This window comes from Narcine bancroftii, chromosome 2, assembly GCF_036971445.1.
Source record: "Narcine bancroftii isolate sNarBan1 chromosome 2, sNarBan1.hap1, whole genome shotgun sequence".
Classification (NCBI taxonomy): domain Eukaryota; kingdom Metazoa; phylum Chordata; class Chondrichthyes; order Torpediniformes; family Narcinidae; genus Narcine; species Narcine bancroftii.
The window spans coordinates 194,592,640-194,609,907 of record NC_091470.1 but is presented as its reverse complement, the minus strand read 5'-3'; the positions used below and the strand labels follow the sequence as shown (position 1 = coordinate 194,609,907).

Here is a 17,268-nt window from a genome sequence, read left to right as displayed (position 1 = left end):
CACAAATGCTCTATCAATTTTTTCTTTTTTCAGTAAATTTAGCAGTTTCTTCCTTTTAATTTGGTTATGTATTCCGTTAATATTTAAAGTCATATATTTCAGCGTAGCCATTTTATACTTTGTTTATCTTCCCTTTCCGTTTCTCCATCATTACCTTTCCTTCTTATCCATTTCTGCTTTCTTGTTTTGAACACTTTATAAGACAACATTTCTAAAACAACAAACATTTTCCCTATTCTCCTATTTAAAACTTCTTTAACCCCAATCTCCCCTCTCCCTTCTGAGTTGTCCTTTATCCCTTGTCGGTGAACCACATCTCCCCTCTCCATTTGGATTTGCGAATTCACTCGCAAACGTCAGCTGATTTTGCAGTGACCGTAACTCCTCCCCACCCAGCCCCCCCCAGAAAAGATTTCAATTTTCATATGTAACAAAGGTCACTCTTTTAATTCCCTCCTTATTCCCTCTATTCCCTTTCCCTCCCTTATTAATTCTTGTCTATACTCTATATATTTTCCTCTAAATACAGATACATTCATGTATACACACTATATATATATATATATATATATATATATACACATATACCCCTTTACACACATACATATAGTTCGTGGTCATTTTTACTCTCATTACATGTCTTCATCTCTCTGCTTGTTTTGTAGTTGTTCTGCAAATTTCCTTGCTTCCTCTGGATCCGAGAATAGTCTGTTTTGTTGCCCTGGAATAATTATTTTAAGTACCGCTGGGTACCTTAACATAAATTTATATCCTTTTTTCCATAAGATCATTTTCGCTGTATTGAACTCCTTCCTCTTCTTCAGGAGTTCAAAACTTTTGTCTGGATAGGTTGTGGTTTCGGGGCTAAAGTTCTATGTGTCCTCTCTATTTCCATTTCTTCCTGTAATTCTGGTCTTCCCAGGACCCTGGGGATCCATTCTTTTATAAATTCTCTCATATTCTTGCCTTCTTCATCTTCCTTAAGGCCCACTATCTTTATATTATTTCTTCTATTATAGTTTTCTATCATATCTATCTTCTGAGCTAACAGCTCCTGTGCTTCTTTAGCTTTTTTATTAGATTCTTCTAATTTCTCTTTTAAGTCTTTTACTTCCATATCTACAAATGTTTCTCGTTTTTCCATATTTTCCACTCTTTTTGCCAATTCTGATATGGCCACTTCCATTTTATTCATTCTTTCTTCTGCATTCTTAATTCTTCTTTTTATCTCATCAAATTCTTGTAATTGCCATTCTTTCACTGATTCCATATATTCTTTAAAAAAAAAAGCTACATCCATTGTCTTGCTTTTCTCTTCTTCTTCCACTTCTTTCTGTTCTTCTTCCTCTGGGTTGACCATCTGTTGTTTCCTTGTTTTCTTTTTACCCTCTTCTTTCTTGTTGTCGTTATTGTCTGTGTTCTGCACCTGCTGCTGTGCTGCAGGTGTCTCTCTCAGCTATGGAGATCGACTCCGCAGCTGTTCCCCCCTCCCGTCAGTGTGTTTTTTTTCATGCGCGAGGAGTCGCGTATGCGCGGTTGCGCCCTTTTACTCGGCTCTGCGAGCCATTTTTGTAGTCCCGAGCCCGGGACCTCCACTGACCTGTGGGAGCGGGCCTCTCTCTCCGCGGCGGGCCTCTTCGGACAGGTAAGGCTTCACCTTCTTCTTCCGATGTCTTTCCTTCTTCTTTTCTTCCCGTTGTTTTTGGTTTTTCTTTCTTCGCTGCCATTTTCTTCACACTTTTACTTTCACTTTGTTTTGGTTTTAAAGTTTGTGCCTTTGCTTTTTCTAACTTTTCTGGAGAGGGCTGAAGTTCCCCCTACCGGCCACTACTCCATCACGTGACTCCTCCTCAGTTAAATATAATTGATGTAAAAAAATTATACTGTACCTACCTATAATGTACATTTAGAACCTTGGCCATATTATCTTTACACAAATTTCTCCAAATATTTTCATCTATCTATTCAAATCCTGTTCCCATTTCATTCTTGATTTATGAACATTTAATTTCGGCATTTTATTTTGTTATACTGTGTACATCTCAGAAATAAATTTACCCCCTAATTGTTCCGACAAAATTTTTTAACCTGATAATAACAAAAAAAAGTATTTGAAGGGATTTGAAACTTCTCCTTCATACAATTAAAAGACAAAAATCTTCCTGCTTCAAAACAATCTTCAACTTTTTAAATCCCCATTTAAATCCAAATTCTCAAAAACTGGTTATCCACGGTAAAAGAGAAAAGTTTATTCTGAATATAAAGGCATTTTCACTGAAATCTTCCCTTTCTCATCTATCTTGATGATCAATTTTATTCCATATTTCAATTAAATGTTTTAAAATTGGTGAGAAATAATTTCTCCCATAAACCTCATTAATTTTATTTAACTCTATTTTAGCCCAAAGAGAAGATTACTTTACTTTGGCTTGGCTTCGTGGACGAAGATTTATGGAGGGGGTAAATGTCCACGTCAGCTGCAGGCTCGTTTGTGGCTGACAATTCCGATGCGGGACAGGCAGACACGGTTGCAGGGGAAAATTGGTTGGTTGGGGCTGGGTGTTGGGTTTTTCCTCCTTTGTCTTTTGTCAGTGAGGTGGGCTCTGCAGTCTTCTTCAAAGGAGGTTGCTGCCCGCCGAACTGTGAGGCGCCAAGATGTACGGTTTGAGGCGATATCAGCCCACTGGCGGTGGTCAATGTGGCAGGCACCAAGAGATTTATTTCGGCAGTCCTTGTACCTCTTCTTTGGTGCACCTCTGTCACGGTGGCCAGTGGAGAGCTCGCCATATAACACGATCTTGGGAAGGCGATGGTCCTCCATTCTAGTGACGTGAGACACCCAGCGCAGCTGGATATTCAGCAGCGTGGATTCGATGCTGTCGGCCTCTGCCATCTCGAGTACTTCGATGTTAGGGATGAAGTCGCTCCAATGAATGTTGAGGATGGAGCGGAGACAATGCTGGTGGAAGCGTTCTAGGAGCCGTAGGTGATGCCGGTAGAGGACCCATGATTCGGAGCCGAACAGGAGTGTGGGTATGACAACGGCTCTGTATACGCTTATCTTTGTGATGTTTTTCAGTTGGTTGTTTTTCCAGAGTCTTTTGTGTCATCTTCCAAAGGCGCTATTTGCCTTGGCGAGTCTGTTGTCTATCCCGTTGTCGATCCTTGCATCTGATGAAATGGTGCAGCCGAGATAGGTAAACTGGTTGACCGTTTTGAGTTTTGTGTGCCCGATGGAGATGTGGGGGGGCTGGTAGTCATGGTGGGGAGCTGGCTGATGGAGGACCTCAGTTTTCTTCAGGCTAACTTCCAGGCCAAACATTTTGGCGGTTTCCGCAAAACAGGACATCAAGCGCTGAAGAGCTGGCTCTGAATGGGCAACTAAAGCGGCATCATCTGCAAAGAATAGTTCACGGACAAGTTTCTCTTGCGTCTTGGTGTGAGCTTGCAGGAGCCTCAGATTGAAGACTGCCATCCGTGCGGTACCGGATGTAAACAGCGTCTTCATTGTTGAGGTCTTTCATGGCTTGGTTCAGCATCATGCTGAAGAAGATTGAAAAGAGGGTTGGTGCAAGAACACAGCCTTGCTTCACGCCATTGTTAATGGAGAAGGGTTCAGAGTGCTCATTGCTGTATCTGACCCGACCTTGTTGGTTTTCGTGCAGTTGGATAACCATGTTGAGGAACTTTGGGGGGCATCCGATGCGCTCTAGTATTTGCCAAAGCCCTTTCCTGCTCACGGTGTCGAAGGCTTTGGTGAGGTCAACAAAGGTGATGTAGAGTCCTTTGTTTTGTTCTCTGCACTTTTCTTGGAGCTGTCTGAGGGCAAAGACCATGTCAGTAGTTCCTCTGTTTGCGCGAAAGACGCACTGTGATTCTGGGAGAATATTCTCGGCGACACTAGGTATTATTCTATTTAGGAGAATCCTATCGAAGATTTTGCCTGCAATGGAGAGCAGCGTGATTCCCCTGTAGTTTGAGCAGTCTGATTTCTCGCCTTTGTTTTTGTACAGGGTGATGATGATGGCATCACGAAGGTCCTGAGGCAGTTTTCCTTGGTCCCAACAAAGCTTGAAAAACTCATGCAGTTTGACGTGCAGAGTTTTGCCGCCAGCCTTCCAGACCTCTGGGGGGGATTCCATCCATACCTGCTGCTTTGCCACTTTTCAGTTGTTCAATTGCCTTATATGTCTCATCCTGGGTGAGGACCTCATCCATCTCTAGCCTTAGGGGCTGTTGAGGGAGCTGGAGCAGGGCGGAATCTTGAACTGAGCAATTGGCACTGAAAAGAGATTGGAAGTGTTCTGACCATCGGTTGAGGATGGAGATCTTGTCGCTGAGGAGGACTTTGCCGTCTGAGCTGCGCAGCGGGCTTTGGACTTGGGGTGAGGGGCCGTACACAGCCTTTAGAGCCTCATAGAAACCCCTGAAGTCGCCAATGTCCGCGCTGAGCTGGGTTCGCTTGGCGAGGCTAGTCCACCACTCATTTTGGATCTCCCGGAGTTTGCGCTGAAGATGGCTGCATGCGCGACAGAAGGGTTGTTTCTTCTCTGGACAGGACAGCTTTGTAAGGTGAGCCTGGTGGGCAGCTCGCTTCTTTGCCAGAAGCTCCTGGATTTCCTGGCTGTTTTCGTCGAACCAGTCCTTGTTTTTCCTGGAGGAGAAGCCCAGTACCTCTTCAGTGGATTGCAGTATGGTAGTCTTCAGCTGATCCCAGAGGGTTTCAGGGGACGAGTCCGTGAGGCGGATTGCATCGTCGAGCTTTGCTTTGAGGTTTGGCTGGAAGTTTCCTCTCACTTCATCTGACTGTAGGTTTCCAACATTGAACCTCTTTCTGGGGGCTTTACTGTTCCTGGGCTTTGGCTTGAAGTGAAGGCTGAGCTTGCAGCGAACCATCCGGTGGTCGGTGTGGCATTCCGTGCTGGGAATGACCCTGGTGTGGAGCACATCTCGTTTGTCTCTTTCACACACCAGGACGTAGTCCAGGAGGTGCCAGTGTTTGGATCGGGGATGCATCCAGGTGGTCTTCAGGCTGTCCCTCTGCTGAAAAAGGGTGTTTGTAATGACAAGCCACTGTTCTGCGCAGAGCTCCAACAGGAGGCGCCCATTGTCGTTGCACTTGCCGACACCATGCTTGTCCAGGATTCCTGGCCAGGTTTCTGAGTCTTTGCCGAAGCGAGCGTTGAAGTCGCCAAGGATGACAACCTTGTCGGCTGTAGGGGTGCGTTGAATGAGGTTGCGCAGGTCAGTGTAGAACTTATCCTTTTCTGCTGGTTCCGCCTGGAGGGTTGGAGCATAGACACTGATGAGGGTGATGCGACGCTTGTTTTGAAGGGGGAGTCGCATGGACATGATCCGGTCCGAGTGGCCTGTCGGAAGGTTTTCGAGTTTGGAGGCAATGGAGTTCTTGACCATGAAGCCTACACCAGATAGGCGTCGTTCATCCATAGGCTTGCCAGACCAGTAGAGTGTGTAGCCTGCGCCGCGTTCTTGGAGGCTGCCTACATCTGCCAGGTGGACTTCACTGAGATCGGCTATGTCGATGTCAAGTCTGAGGAGTTCATGTGCAATGAGGGCAGACCGACATTCAGGTCGGTGGCTGTCAGCCTTGTCTAGCATGGTTCTGATGTTCCAGCATGCTAGCTTGAGTTTGTGAGCGTCTTTTGCCGTGGAGGGGGAGGACGTGGAGGGGGGAGGACGTGGAGGGGGAGGACGTGGAGGGGGAGGACGTGGAGGGGGAGGACGTGGAGGGGGAGGACGTGGAGGGGGAGGACGTGGAGGGGGAGGACGTGGAGGGGGAGGACGTGGAGGGGGAGGACGTGGAGGGGGAGGACGTGGAGGGGGAGGACGTGGAGGGGGAGGACGTGGAGGGGGAGGACGTGGAGGGGGAGGACGTGGAGGGGGAGGACGTGGAGGGGGAGGACGTGGAGGGGGAGGACGTGGAGGGGGAGGACGTGGAGGGGGAGGACGTGGAGGGGGAGGACGTGGAGGGGGAGGACGTGGAGGGGGAGGACGTGGAGGGGGAGGACGTGGAGGGGGAGGACGTGGAGGGGGAGGACGTGGAGGGGGAGGACGTGGAGGGGGAGGACGTGGAGGGGGAGGACGTGGAGGGGGAGGACGTGGAGGGGGAGGACGTGGAGGGGGAGGACGTGGAGGGGGAGGACGTGGAGGGGGAGGACGTGGAGGGGGAGGACGTGGAGGGGGAGGACGTGGAGGGGGAGGACGTGGAGGGGGAGGACGTGGAGGGGGAGGACGTGGAGGGGGAGGACGTGGAGGGGGAGGACGTGGAGGGGGAGGACGTGGAGGGGGAGGACGTGGAGGGGGAGGACGTGGAGGGGGAGGACGTGGAGGGGGAGGACGTGGAGGGGGAGGACGTGGAGGGGGAGGACGTGGAGGGGGAGGACGTGGAGGGGGAGGACGTGGAGGGGGAGGACGTGGAGGGGGAGGACGTGGAGGGGGAGGACGTGGAGGGGGAGGACGTGGAGGGGGAGGACGTGGAGGGGGAGGACGTGGAGGGGGAGGACGTGGAGGGGGAGGACGTGGAGGGGGAGGACGTGGAGGGGGAGGACGTGGAGGGGGAGGACGTGGAGGGGGAGGACGTGGAGGGGGAGGACGTGGAGGGGGAGGACGTGGAGGGGGAGGACGTGGACCTGTCCTCAGGCCTGCGCAAAGGAGCTTTTAGGTGGAGTGCAGTGCGCGCAGTACTGGGCCCACCCTTTACACCCATGGTTAGTGTGCCGTGGCCAAGCAAGCTGGGACGTGGCAGCGAGGTCCTTGGGTCGTAGGTTTTATATCGGCCCCGGCCCCGGCCTCGGCCTCGGCCTCGGCCTCGGTCTCGGTCTCGATCGAGTGAGGCAGGCGGAGGCCCCGGACCGGGCAGAGAGTTGGAGGCGGTGGCCCCGGTCCGGGCACAGGGAAAGCAGCGGCGGCCTTGGCCCCGGTCCGGGCAGTATGGACTGACCTAAGAGGGGAGGCAGACCCCTCCAGCCCGGGTAAGAAACCTGCATAGGAGAAGGTCACTCCAAAAAAAGAGATATAGTTGTATCAAACATTGCATTAATAAATTTCGATTGTGCTGCTTTATAATAATTTTGAAAATGAGCAAGTTGTAAGCCTCCTAATTCAAATTTCCAAGTCAATTTTTCCAAAGGTACCCTATTCATCTTCCCTTTCCGTAAAAGTTTTCATATAACTAAATTAAGTCCTTAAAATTTTTTTGAGGTACGAAACAAGGAATAAATTGAAAAAGATACTGAACCCTTGGAAAAATATTCATTTAAATCCAATTCACCCTACGTATTAAAGTAATAGGTAAATCATTGCACCTATTTAAGTCTTTTTTAATTTTAAATTCTATGCAAAATGGGAAATCTCCTGGAGAGGATGGATTTACGTCTGAATTTATCAAAAATTTAAAGATTTATTGATGCCTTTATTAATAGAAGTATTAAAACAGGCAACTGTAACTTGTTCTTTACCTGAGTCTTTTTCAAATGCTGTGATTACAGTGATACCTAAGAGAGATAAAAATTTATTAAAGCCGGAATTTTATAGACCTACATCATTTTTAAATGTTGATTATAAAATTGTAGCTAAAGTTTTGGCAAATACAGGTATACAATCCTTTATCCAGACATCTAAAATCTGGAAAGCTCCAAAATCCGGCAAATGGGGAGAGACTGGCAGCACGAGTCGGGCGGGTGAGGGGAGGAGACCGGCAGCGCGAGTCAGATGGGTGGGGGGGGAGACTGGCAGTGCTGGTCGGGCAGGCAAGGGGGGGGAGACTGGCAGCGCGAGTCGGGCATGTGAGGGGGAGACTGGCAGTGCAAGTCGGGCGGGCGAGGGGGGGGGGGGAAGACCGGGAGCATGAGTTGGGCAGGTGAGGGGGGGTGAATGCAGCACGTGTCGGGCGGGTGAGGGAGGCAGACCGGCAGCGCATCAGGCGGGTGAGGGGGGGAGACTGACAGCGCGATTTGAAGGGGGTGGGGTGGATAGGTCAGCACAATTTGGGTGGGCTTAAATCTGACTTTCCGAAATCCGGAAAAGTTCGAAATTCGGAACACACTGTCCCCCAAGGGTTCTGGATAAAGGATTGTGTACCTGTAGAATAAATCAATATTTAGCTGAGTTAGTTCATTTAGATCAGTCTGGATTTATTAAGAGTGGATATTCTGCTGATAATATCGCAAAATTGATTAGTTTGACATGTAATGCTCAAAAGCAAATGGAACCAACAGATTGGAATGGAATTACTTGTTTAAAGTTTTACAAAAATTTCAGATTGGGTCAAAATTTATTAATTGGATTAAACCATGTAGATTTTCTTGATATAGGAGGGCAGGACAGGAAAGATGAGAATTGATTAGGGGAGCGGGGATGTTTAAAGTTAACCCACCCCTTCAACTGCTTCAATCAGGCAGTCCAGTAAAGGCATCTCTAAGAGCGTGGCATTCCCTCACTGCATTATCTGCTCGAGTCTCTAAAATAGGATTTGAGCTCACACCAAAGCCAAAGGTTTCTCCCGCCAAACTGTGCACCTTTAAACAACTTTTACTTTATGGAGTAACACACGAAGATCTGGAGACACTCTGAATGGAGTAAAAACACAGAAGTGCTGGAGGAACTCAGCTGGTCTCGCAGCGTGCACAGCAAGTAGATATATTACCGACGTTTTGGGCATGGACCCTTCAAGATGTGAGTGAAAAGCAGGCAGGTGCCTGAATTAAAAGACTGGGGAGAAGCGAAGAAAGGACAGGGGGAGGGGCACAGACCAACAGACAAAAGGTCCACCAATTCAGGAACACCACCTCGTCATCTGTCTTGAGCCCTTCATCAAGGTATCAAGGGCTCAAGCCCGAAATGTCTTATGTATTTTTACCTTTGCTATAATAATTTGATTTTACTTCAACTACGGTGTCTGCAGACTTTCGAGGTTTACCTTTGACTTTAAGCGTCAGTTCAAAGTTCAGATTTATTGTTAGAGTACATACGTACAGCCCTGAGATTCTTTCCTGCGGGCCTGGCGGTGCAAAAAAAAAGTGTACTCTAGAAAAGATAGGTATACAAAAGAGAGAAATGTAAACAAAGAAAGTGCGAACAAAGTGACACTATTTGTTATGCACTGCCTGACTATGTACATTGATCTTCATTAGTCGGGGAATTGAGTTCAAGGGCCATGCAACTCTGGTTAGACCTCATTTGGAGAATTGTGTTCAGTTCTGGTCGCCTCATTCCAGGGAGGATGTGGAAGCTACAGAGAGGGTGCAGAAGTGATTTATCATGATGTTGCCTGGTTATGCGAACGTGTCTCATGAGGGAAGGTGAGCAGAGCTAGGGCTTTTCTCTTTGGAGCGTAGAAGGATGAGACGAGACTTAATAGAGATTGAGATGCATAGACAGGGTGGGCAGCCAGCGCCTGTTTCCCAGGGGCAACCAGCAAACACCAGAGAACATCTGTATGAGGGGAGGAACGTTTAAGGGAGACAACAGGCGCAAGTTGTTTTTACACAGAGTTTTGGGTGCCTGGAATGGTGGTGAATGGAACATTATGGGCATTTAAGAGACTCAGGTAAATGGATGAAAGAAAAATAGAGGATTACAGGGTAGACCAGTGGTTCTCAACCTTTTTCTTTCCATTCACAGACCACTTTAAGTAATCCCTATGTCATTGGTGCTCTGTGATTCATAAGGGGTTGCTGAGAGTGAGATGTGGGTGGGAAGGTTGAGAATCACTGCTCTAGACCCAATTGTAACTGAAATATTTTGCTTGAGAAAAATTGCCATTGGCCCATTTCCTTGGAGCTCTGAAACCGTTCACATAACGAGTCAATTAAAACAGTGGTTTTCAATCCTTTTTCTTCCCACCCACATCCCACCTTAAGCAACCCCTTACTAATCACAGCACTGAGGATGACTTAAAGTGGGATGTGAGTGGAAAGAAAAAGGTTGAGAACCACTGGTTTAGATATTTAAGTAGGTTCATACAGGTCAGCACAACATCATGGACTAATGCTGGAATGTGAGATATTTTCCAACTGAAATACAGGGATCCAATGCAATGCAGAGTCTGACAATGACTGGAGCTAATTTGGAAGAAAGGGGAACACGATAATGGGTCATGTCATGTAACACCCAGTTATCAGGGAGGATTTCCTCTCAGTACGATAGTCACGTGCCCTTGAAGGATAGAACGGTCTTTTTTTTTTGTAAGTAGAAGACAGAAATGGAATCCAGCAAGATTTTGGCTGCAATATAGGGCTCTACATTTATATGATCTTCCTGATGTCAAAGGGAGGCCAACCTATCAAATCCACCTCATTTCTTCCCTGGAATCACGGCAGATTTGCCAGTGAAGATCATGGTATGATCTGGGTCGCTATTATCGAAGAGAGGGCAGGTGGGCAGCGGGCCTGGTGACCGTGGCAGCGGGCCAGCGAGGGGCTCAGCGGCTGAAGGGGCCACGCAGGCCACAGGCTGCTGGAGTCTTGCTGTCAAAGGATCCAGACAGGCTGCGTGGGAACCAGGTATCGGATCTGGGACTCGAGAGGGCGCTGAGGGCAAGAAGGGCTCCCAAAGGCTTCCTGATTGCATCGGTGCTTCGGGTCTGGAGCTCGGGTGGCCGACAGATCGAACAGGAGTCTGTGCGGCTGCAGAGGTTGCAGGAGCGCTGGAGGCAAATCCACAGACACTCAGTGTCTCTGAAGGGACTCTTTTGCTTCTGTTCCGCCTATTGTTAGGGCCACCGCGCTATGCTCATGGTGATTTTTGTTTACATTCTCAAATGTATATTACATGACAATAAAAGGAAACTTTGATTTCAGTCCAGTCCGGGTGGAGCGGTTAGCGCCATGCCTTTACAGTGCCCGTGATCGGGACTGGCATGGGTTTAAATCCCTTGCTGTCTGTAAGGAGTTTGTACATTCTCCATGTGTCTGCGTGGGTTTTCCCCAGGTGCTCCGGTTTCCTCCTACCATTCAAAATGTTCCAGGGGTGAAGGTTAATGGGGTGTAAATTTGGCGGCACAAACTCGTGGGCTAAATTGGCCTGTTGTCATGCTGTATGTCTAAATCTGTAGCTGTTTGGAAATTGTGAGTTGCTATTGGGGTGGGGGAGTGGGGAGGGGTATAGTTGAAAGAGGTAATTTATCCAAACCATTGTGACTGACACTTCCAGAACATCTTGTTCTATCAGCTCTGCTGATCTGGCAGGATTCACACAAACAATCCACAATCAATGGGGAAAACCTGTTTTATTATTGCACAGATTCCTGTTAGTGACTCATATCCCTTCTCCATTTGTGCATCAGTGGTCTGGGAGGTGGACGGAAGTGTGACCTGGGTATGGCTGGTTCTTCAGTAAAAACACACAGAAATACTGGAGGATCTCAGCCAGTCTCACAGCATCCATAGGAGATGAGATATATTTCCAACGTTTCAGGCCTGAGCCCTTCTTCAAGGTATAAGCAAAAAAATCAGACAAGCGTCTTAATTAAACGTTATGTATCTTTATCTTTGCTATATAAAGCACACTGTGTGACCTGCTGAGTTACTCCTGTCTACTGCAAAATTCCTTTGCTCTCCGAAGAGAATTCTGTGGGATTCTCTCTTTCGGCTCCCCATCAGTAATCCCTGTAATCGCGAACTCTACGACCATGTAGCATACCTTGATGAAGGGCTCAAGCCTGAAATGTTGATTATGTATCTTTACCGTTGCTCCATAAAGTACACTGTTTGACCTGCTGAGTTTCTCCAACATTGTGTTTTTACTAGGTCTTTTAACCCTGGAGCATAGAAGAATGAGGGGAGATTTGATGGAGGTGTGCAAAATTATGAGGGGGATGGAAAGAGTGAATGCAAGCAGGCTTTTTCCTCCGAGGTTAGGAGAGCTAAAAACTAGAGGACATAGGTTGATGGTGAAAGGGGAAAAATTTAAAGGGAATGTCTTTACACAAAGAGTGGTGGGAGTGTGGTACAAGCTGCCTGTTGAATTTGGTTAACGTGGCCTCAATGTTGACCTTTAAGAAAAATTTGGATTGGAGGGATGTGGTCTGGATGCAGGTCAGTGGGACTAAGCAGAATAATTGTATGGAGTGAAAGAGATGATCCCTGCAGATTCACAAGTGAAATGATTACTGATTTAGTAGATGACCCCTGCAGACTTCTACATCGGAGAAACTGGGAGATCTCTTGGTGAGCATCTGGGATCTCTCCGCTGTAATAGCACGGATCTCAGTGGCCTCCCATTTCAATTCCCCGCCCCGTTCCCTTGCTGACATGTCTGTCCATGGTCTCGTGCACTGCCAGACTGCAAAGTGGAGGAACAACACCTCATTTTCTGCCTGGGCACCTTCCAACTGGTTGGCATTAATATCGACTTCTCTGGTTTCCGTTAAACCATCCCTTCTTCCCCCTGTTGCGTTTTCCCCCAGCGTGCGCTCTCTCTCTCTCTTCCTTTTGTCTCCTTTCACGGAGCCAAAATCAATTCTCACCTTTCCTCCTATCATATCCAATTAAGGCTATTTGCCTGTTGGACTGGACTCCTACTCGTCCCCTCCGATTCTTCCACCATTCTCTTTCTCTCCAGTCTTTATTTTTTTTACTTATAACTTGAAAAAGACTCAGGCCCGAAATGTCGCTAATATATCTTCACCTCTGGACGCTGCAAGACCGGCTGAGTTCCTCCACCATTTCTGTGAGTTTTTATTAGAATCAGAGTAGAAGGGCCGGAGGGAGGGCCTGTTTCTGTGCTGCAATGCTTGGTGGTACTGCAGATGGGAAAACTCCTTGCCAGAAGGATTGACGAAGCAGATAGATTTTGTCTGTTAATTGCAGATGTATTTAATTATGAATTTAAAGTCTGGTAGGATGTGATCTCCTGTCTTTGGTTCAGTGGAGCTGATTTTTGGCTTCCAGGTAGGTAACGAAACCAAGTTGCTACTGCTCCCCCGTAATCTGAACATGGTAGTTCAGTAATATTACACGATTGAGACTGAGAGGCATAAAAGGTTCTTCAGCGCTTCCGGTTCATGTTAACCAATTGTACTTATCCCTCCAGGAAAAACAAGAGCAGACTTTTTAATTCTATCTACCCGAACTTGCACATAACCCCCTACGTTTCTCTCGAAGCTTCTTGAATGTTGTCAAGGTCTCTTCTTGGGATTGGACATAGGGCATATTTAGACTTGGATACAGCACGGTAACAGGCCCTTCCGGCCCACGAGCCCGTGCCACCCAATTATCCTACAACCCCTGGTACGTTTTGAAGGGTGGGAGGAAACTGGAGCACCTGGGGGAAGCTCACACAGACACGGGGAGAACGAACAAGCTCCTTATGCGCAGCGCCGGATTCGAACCCCGGTTGCTGGCGCTGTAACGGCATCACGCTAACCATGCACCCTTTCTCAAGCAGCAGAGCATTACAGATTCAAACCTTCCAACCTAAAGAAAATCCCCTCTCTCTCCCCCCCCCCCCCTCCAGAGTCACTGTAAACCTATGTTTCGCTTCATCCCATTCTTAGGCATTGTGTCTCTCCCCTCTGCCTAGGTGTTTCACGTGCCTCTGGAGGAGCGAAGGTACAAAGACAACAGCCAGTTCGGCGAGGGTGAAGAGGCGAAGGTGTGCTTGGACATCATGCAGAAAACGGGAGCTCACATTGAGCTTTCCCTGGCTAAGGACCAGGGCCTCTCCATCATGGTGACTGGCAAACTCGACTCTGTCATGAAGGCAAGGAAGGAAATCGTGGCTCGGCTCCAGACCCAGGTCAGCGGTTCGACACGCTCCCACGCTGGTACCGCAGGGGAAGCTCACACTCTGCTACTGATCTCCATCTCTTCCACAGTGCGCACAGCTCTCTGCACCCTCACCGCTCCAGTGATGTGGGTGGGATCCTAACCTCTGGTGGAGGTGGGGGTGAGCGATGTGTGTGTGGGTGCGCAAGCCTGTGAGTGTGTAAGAATGTGAGGGAGGGAGGGAGGAAACCAGAGCCCCTGGGAAAAACCCACGCAGACATGGGGAGAACTCCTTACAGACTGTGCGGGATTCGAACTCCGGACCCAGTCGCTGGTGCTGTAACGGCGTTGCGCTAACTGCTCTGTTGATGGGAGTGGGGGGAGGATAAAGTGGGTAAGTGTTGTGAAGGTGGATGGTACGAGACACAAGAACGTGGAGAGGCATATGAGAAAGAAATGATTACAGGGAAATAGTGGAGGAATGAGAGGTGGAATAGACCTATCCCATGTGAAAGTACGATCAGCCATGTCATTCCCACCTTGAACTCCATGATTATCATTCTCCAAACTTACGTGAGATTGGACATAGGGCAGGTTTATGTGAATGAAACCGGGAAGCAAAGGGTCAAATTCTACAGGTGGATTGAATGGATTTGACATCTTCCTTATAGAATAGATTAGTGATCTAATTCAGGCATTAAGGAGATTAAAGCATTGGTTTTAAAACAAAAGGTAAATAGTAACTGTTTATCCTGATGGTTAAAGTTAGACCCAGGACATCTCGGAGTGATCCTGGAGTTATTGAGAATCCGGAGCTTCCTCCTTTTCTCCTGACACAACTCCAATGACCCAGATTTGATCCCGACCTTTGACACTGTGCATACGTGGGTGTGCACGTCCTACCTGAGAGACGTGGATGCTCTGATCTACACCTATAGCCTGCGATTCTGTTTTATTTTTGAACTACCTGTTGCAACAGTATGGTTTGACTGACCCAGAGAGCAAGCCAAACAAAGCTTTTCACTGTATCTCGGCAATAGACAATTCAATTCCATTCAAACACGCAAAGGGTTGGAATTTAAGGCAGAGATTGATTGATAGGTTCTTCATTAGCCAGGGCATCAAAGGTTTTGGGGAGAAGACCCAGCAACGGGGCTGAGTGTGAAAATGGATCATTAATTTTTTGCCGCCCAATTGTCTTACAAACCAGGGGCTCCGGTTTCCTCCCACTGTTCCAAATCGTGCAGGTGGTTTAGAAAGGTTAAAAATAGCCGGAGTCCAAATGGTTAAATGTTACATTGTTCCCCACTTCCTCCGGCACCTCATTCCATGTACCCGTGTGAAAAATGTTTCCTTCCGGCCCCTTTCAAATCTTAAGTAAAAACACACAATGCTGGAGAAACTCAGCAGGTTAAACAGTAAATGTAAAAATACGTCACCAACAATTCAGGCTTGAGCCCAAGGTGTGGAATAACGTCGGCAGGTGTCCGAACGAAAGAGTAGCAGGGTGGGGGGGTGTATCACATAGGCAGGAGGCAATAGGTGGAGAAAGGTGGGAGGGGACAGCAGCGATCAAGGGGCGGGATGACTGGGTGAAGGGAAGGGGGAGAACTGGAGTGTTCCTCTAATTTGCAGGTGGTCATGGTGGGATAGTACACGAGGCCAAGGATAGATGTGAATGTGAGAGCTGAAATGCTGAGCTACCAGGAGGTCTCTGTTACTGTTGTGGACTTTTAGCAAGTGTTGTTCCTTCAAATCTTTCCCCTCTCACCTTAAACCTATGCCATCCAATTTTGGTAAAACCACACCGAAATGCTGGACATACTCAGCCGGTATTTTCCGCACCCGTAAAAAGCAAAGATATATTGCCAACATTTTGGGGCTGAGCCCTTCTCCAAGGAATTCTGGCACAGGGCCGAAATGTCAGCAACATGTCTTTGCTTTTCTCAGGCGCTGCGAGACCGGCTGAGTTCCTCCAGCATTTTGGAGCAGATTTACTACAGTCACGACGTCAGCAGACTTTCGTGTCTCGCTCACCTAATTTTAGACTCACTCTAGGGTAGGGGGAGAAAAGATGATGAGTATTTGTAAATACACGAAAGAACTGGAGGAACTCAGCAGCGCCCAGAGGAGGCAAGGATGCATTACCTTGACGAAAGGCTCAGGGCCGAAATGGCTGAGTTTCTCCAGCACTTTTTTGTGTTTACTGCAATCATAGCGACTGCAAACTTTTGGGTTTCACTCCATTATGAGTGTTTGCCTTACCTCTCCACCATGGGTGTCTGAGGCTAACAATTTCAGCCACATGCTGAAATCAGCTTAATGAATCTCTTCTAATTCAAAATTCTTTTGTTGTCATGTAATAAAACAGAAGCTGTGATATTGCATGAAATTTCATTAAGCCAGGAGCTGAAATTGCCTGGGCCTCTTACAGAGAAAGAGAAGCAAAAGAGAGCCCACCCCCCCCCCCCCCCACTAGAGTCATCGAGTGTCCGCCGAGTGTCCGTAGATTCACCTCCAGCGGTCCCGCAGCCTCACGGAGTCCAGTCCAAACCGTCGGCCACCCGAGTTCCAGATCCGAACCTCTGACACGATTAGGAACTCTTCAGTGCCCCCGGCACCCTCTTGCATCTCAGTTCAGATACATGGCACCCCTTCAACCAGACTCGAGCCCTTCCGCAGCCCGGTACGTGTCCTTTGACCACAGTCACCCGCAGCATGTGTGGGTTCCTCGCCTCGAGTCACCAGCAGCCCCGCCGTCGGTGTGTTCTTCAGCCTCAGAGCCCCTCGCTGGTCCGCCGCCATGATCACCATCCCACGGGTCGTTTCCTCTCCTCTTCCTTCCCAAATGGGGTGGGGGGTGGTGGTTTCCCCATTTCCTGAGCTGGTCCACTGCTGTCCCAGAGGCTGCAACCCCTTGTGGCCACTGCCGAACACAGGCACCTCCATCGTAGGCCCATATCCTGCTTTTGCAGGATTTTAAGATAAACCACCATTGGCTCCTCTATCAGGCCAATTCCAACCTGTACAGAGGCAGTTGGGTGGTAGAACCTTGCTGAGGAGCGTTGCTCCAGCCACAGTGCAGCCGATGCAGCAGCTCCAGCAGCACCACCATTTTGTTTCTGGACTGTCTCCAATACCAGTGTATCCTTCCTTAAATAAGGGGTCCAGAAATTTGCATGACAGACAATGTCATTGCCAGTTCTCAAGTCATACAGCACAGAACCAAGTTGTGTTGTGTGGAGAGGATTTAACTGCCGCCTTTTTGCCTCAACGGTCTCTTGATTTTCCCCCGCCCCCCCGCAGGCTTCGGCTACTGTCACCATTCCAAAGGAGCACCATCGGTTTGTCATCGGCAAGAACGGCGAGAAGCTGCAGGAACTGGAGCTGAAAACGGCGACCAAAATCAACATCCCCCGGCCGGACGACCCCAGCAACCAGATCAAGATCACAGGAACGAAGGAGGGCATCGAGAAGTCCCGGCACGAGATCCTGCTCATCTCAGCAGAACAGGTACACCTCTCCCTGTCGGAAGGGCCGT

General features: G+C 48.4%; 1 protein-coding gene across 5 annotated transcripts in view; it reads left to right on the top strand.

Annotated features, from left to right (window-relative positions):
- Positions 1-17,268, top strand: part of LOC138754895 (vigilin-like) — a 107,853-nt gene that overhangs the window by 40,645 nt on the left and 49,940 nt on the right. For all 5 annotated transcript variants that reach the window (XM_069919852.1, XM_069919856.1, XM_069919851.1 and 2 more), the window contains exons 5-6: positions 13,543-13,758; positions 17,034-17,240. In XM_069919852.1, coding sequence (XP_069775953.1) covers positions 13,543-13,758; positions 17,034-17,240 — 423 coding nt within the window. The remainder of the gene's footprint in view (positions 1-13,542; positions 13,759-17,033; positions 17,241-17,268) is intronic.